The following is a 4,559-nucleotide window of genomic DNA, read 5'->3' as shown; positions in this document are numbered from 1 at the left end:
AAATGACTGGATCCGGAGAGTACTACGGTGGGAATACATCGATTAAGACCGATTCTACCTCGACTTAGGATAGAAGATTTGTATTCCTCGCCCGCCCCCCGACTCTTATACACTCTACGTCCTCACTACGTATCTATGGCGACGGTATTATCTCGAATCCTATATCGAGTGACTCTACTAGGAAGAACCGAGGACACCGTCGTAGAATAGCGCCGGCGCTCGCTTCTATATATAGTCGATGCTCCGTAACGCCGTCTCGATCACCAGCGTCCCACCGAAACGGTCGCGCCTTTATCGCGAAGGTATCCGATACATCCAGAACTATAATTCGGTGAAGGAGGTGTTCGATGTCAATAAACGAATTCCCTTTGACAACGATGTAATGGAGGAGCTGGCGGTGAACTTCTTGGTGAGTAAGACGGCGCGCGCCGTAGCCGGTGAACGTTCTCGAGAGAGATAAGTCTTACGCCGGGTCTATACTTAGAGTCGATACCGAATACAAATCGCTCTCCATAATAATCAATGAAAGAACTACGGAATTCGCTAGAAGGCGCGCATTATATACGAGTGTACCGTCGCTATTATAGATACTCTCCGTACGTAATCGTCTCTATCGGCACCGATTTATTCGATTTAGAGTCACTTCCCGTATATTTAGATCATTCTTATCTAAATATACTTTCTATTTCTTCGTCACCACGTTAATCGCTTCGCGTTAGGATTTAAAGTCGTTCACGCCCGGGCGACTTTAGAGGCGATTATATAGGAGTAGACGAAGATAATAACTATGTTTCTTCGCTATCTTCGGTTTACTCTAGGCGCGTAGTAACTCTCGCGGAAATTCGCCCTTTAGTAGAGTAGGCGTAACCTTTTAGAAGACGAATAGAGAGAGAACGCGGTAGAGGCGGAGAGTATAGTTTCTCGTCGTCGTAGTTAGATTAGTCTAGGATTTTATAATACTCTCCCTCGCTATGGGTACTGTTGAGTGGAACCGCGCATCGATTAGCGCCGATTAAAGTTTTACGCTAACATTACTTATCTAATCTCGTTTAGTAATCGGGCTTTATAGGGAGTGTATCTACGCCGGGGGAGGTCGGTCCGAGACTTCTTTAACTACGAACGGCGACTTAACCTCGTCTTCCGCCTCCTCGAAGAGAACTTACACTATACTTTCGTGGTGAAGCGTCTTCTATAGTGAATGATATATATCTACCTTAAGTAGTTTCGGATTAATATCTTACGTTCTATCGAGCGCGAAATGAAACCCGAGTACGTAAAAGAGATACTCTAAAACCCGTAGCCCTTCTACTATTAATATTTTCGTTAGATTATATTAGATAGGCGTATTTACACCGTGACTAGTAATAAGTTCGATTTTAAGGAGCCTCTACGCTTCGTCGATTATCTCTTTAACTAGGACGACCGGTTTATACGTTAGCATTAGAACTAGAAACCCTACCGTATTCTTTATCGCCGCGTATATATACGATTAATATATACGCCGTTCGATCGAATCGAACATCGACGAAGTTTCGTACGTATTTATATATAGTATCTCTTTAAGTGGCATTAGCTTCTCCTATACTCTCACCGGTACGGTTTAATCTAAAAGACTAAGAATATAGAACGGATGTAGTACTCTATAGACGTTAATCGTCACGAGATGAACGAAGAATCTCTTCCCGAGTATTTATACTGAGTTCCCCTTAAGGTATAGTAGTGACTCGGTCTCCGTAATAAGCGAATGAACCATCGCTATCGTGCCGAGTGGATCGCCGATCTACCCGAGTGGATTTCATGGTCGCCGGAACGATGGGCCGAATAAATCACGATATAGTAACGTCGAATAAACTAGGCGAGAGACTATATAGAAGTAGACACCGTATAACGATAAATAGACGTCGTTAACGAAACTAAAGAATAAAATATTATTTCGGGGCGTATACCGCGAAGATCGGAATTACGAGAAGAATATATACTCATAAAGAAGAGAGAGAGTCTATGGATTAAATTCAATATATAAATGTAATGGTTTATCGATTAGATTCATTCTATGAATTATCGTAATCTGTCGCTCTCGGGCCCTCTATAACGGCCACTACCGCTCTTATAGTATCTCCGCCTAGCCGGAGAAGAACTATATAATTAGGATAACACTAGTATCATTTAATTTATTCCTTTCTATCACTTATATAATCGTGTCGTTCTCTAACGAGGTGAGATCTTAAAATGGCGGTGCCGCGGGAATAACGGAGTGAGCTTAATACGTAGTAATTTATACGAAAAATACAAAGACTCACCGATATATCCGAAAAGAGTTAGTACGTAACTCGCTCTTAATCTCTAGCGTACTGAGTAGTCACTAGCTCTTATACGATCGAGATTAAAGCTGTGAGATATATTCTTATCGTATATTCGTATATTCTTCGACTTCTTAACTAAGAGTGAAACTCACTATATTAACGGACGATCTTCTTACGAGGCGTAAGGAAAGATATATAAGGCTAATTCTTTATCTTATTTATCTTAATTAGCCGGCCCTCTAATTAGTAGAGAGACTTCGTAGATTAATAATCTCTGAAATGAATTCACCGAAAGACTATAAGGCTAAATAGCTTAGAAGTGATCTATGAAATGGATCTAATAAATTCTAAGAGGTTTAATAGAATTCACTCTTTTCTTATCTCGATAGATAAGTGCGCTCTTCTTAACGAGCTCTATTATCGTTATTTTCTTATCTATATTTACACTTATCTTTCTTCTTAATTACTTTTATTAGCGTTATCGTTATTAAACTCGTTAAAACTAGCTTATTTTACGCCGAAAACTATTTTATTTTATTAAGGCTATCTAATATCATCTCTTCTTCTCTTTAGCCCGACCATCGTACTTATTTCCGCCGCGTAAGGCCCGATTTACGCCGCCGAGCTAATCGTCGGGTGAAAGTAGAGCTAAATCTAAGTGAGAGGTAAGTGGATTCACTATTAGATTTATTCTATAAACTACTTTACATAGATTACTAAACTCTTCTCTATTTATATTCCCGAGTTTAGTGAATTCATTCTATATTCTCTAAGTTTAGTGAATTCATTCTATATCTCTAAGTTTAATGGATTCATTCCATGGACTATTTAACTTCTCTTAGTCTATAGCTCTAAGTTCTAGCGGATCCATTTTATAGACCGCTTAACTAATCTCTTTTATCTCTACCGGTAAGCGTTTCTAACTATAATGAGAAAGAAGAGACCGGCCTCGGCTTCCTCGTTACCGCCGCCGCCGAAGCGATCTAAGCGAGACCTAGTAATAGTAAATAAAGAAATCGAGAAAGAAAAAGACCTTATAGCCCGCTTAAAGTAAGAATAGTAGGAACTTCCGCGCATCGTCTCCAATAAGAATAGAGAGACCCGGCTTAAGCAGTAGTACCGAGACACTAAGAAGATCGTAACCGATTTAGAGGCCGAGCGCGTAGCCCTAGCTAAAGTAGCGGCGTTAGTGAAGTTTAGCGATTTATCGAATGAGTCGAACACGACCTCAGTACTAGTTAAGAAAATAACTAAGATAGCGAAACCCAAGAAATCTACAAAGTCTACTAAGTCCGTAGTATATATTATCGATTCCAGTAACTATGAATTTAGCGATCCGATAAACGAGGATTTAGTAAAATTCGTATAAAGTCTCTTTAAATTCAATATTATCTCGGTAGTAGGTCTAAAGACAGCTAAACTAGCGAAGGCTAAAAAACCTACGAAGTTTATTAAGTCTGTAGAACGTATTATCGACTTTAGCGATCATAAATCTAGCGATCCGGAGAACGAGAATCTAGTAAAATTCGTATAAAGTCTTTCTAAGTCTAATATTATCTCGGCAGTAGGCCCGAAGATAACTAAGTTATTAAAGACTAAGAAATCTACGAAGTTCACTAAGTCTACAGATCGCATTATCGACTCTAGCGACTAAGAGTTCACTAATCCGAAGGCCGAGGACCGCACTGAATCTATAAATATTATCTCTAAGGTAGTCGCTCGATAGCGGCGTAAATAGAAGATACTACAAGATACTAAGGGCGAGGATGACTTTCTCTTTAAAGATCGTAATAAGCTCGTGCGTAATCTAGCTAAGTACTTCTGTAAGTATATCTATATTGAGCCCGACCGCACTATATAGCGTAACTAAAGCTTTCTAGCTGGGTATCTTAAGCTAAAGGACACTTACGAACTTCTACTACTTATTTAGTGAATGAAAGTAATCGTAATATACTTTATTACGCTTAAAAAGTAGGGCTTCGATATTCCGGAAGTTAAGGTAAACTCGATATTTTTCTTCGATTATATTGTAAAGGAAATCTCTAAAGGTAATAAAGTCTATACCTTTTAGTAGAAGCTCGAGGAGGTGTTAATCCGCGATGAACTAGACTTTAACTATAATCCGTGCTTTAAGAAGTTTCTAAGAGCTCTCCGAACTAATAAATAGATCTTTTTTAAAGTGGCGTACGTAACCTAAATTTATAAAATTATTAAGAAATTCCGTATTTACTTTTTCGAATCTTTCGAAAAAGAGTA

At 39.0% G+C, this 4,559-nt stretch overlaps 1 protein-coding gene across 1 annotated transcript; it reads left to right on the top strand.

The window, feature by feature from the left end:
* Positions 1-238: 238 nt before the first annotated feature.
* Positions 239-413, top strand: A1O5_13473 (uncharacterized protein; the record flags this gene model as incomplete). Its single annotated transcript, XM_007754038.1, has 1 exon — positions 239-413. A coding segment is annotated over one exon (174 nt), but the record flags the coding sequence as incomplete, so codon positions are not given.
* Positions 414-4,559: the final 4,146 nt, after the last annotated feature.

This window comes from Cladophialophora psammophila (genome assembly GCF_000585535.1).
Source record: "Cladophialophora psammophila CBS 110553 chromosome Unknown aczJe-supercont1.85, whole genome shotgun sequence".
NCBI classification, from domain to species: domain Eukaryota; kingdom Fungi; phylum Ascomycota; class Eurotiomycetes; order Chaetothyriales; family Herpotrichiellaceae; genus Cladophialophora; species Cladophialophora psammophila.
Note: the sequence above shows the minus strand (reverse complement) of the source record. Positions and strands in the feature narration are given on the sequence as shown.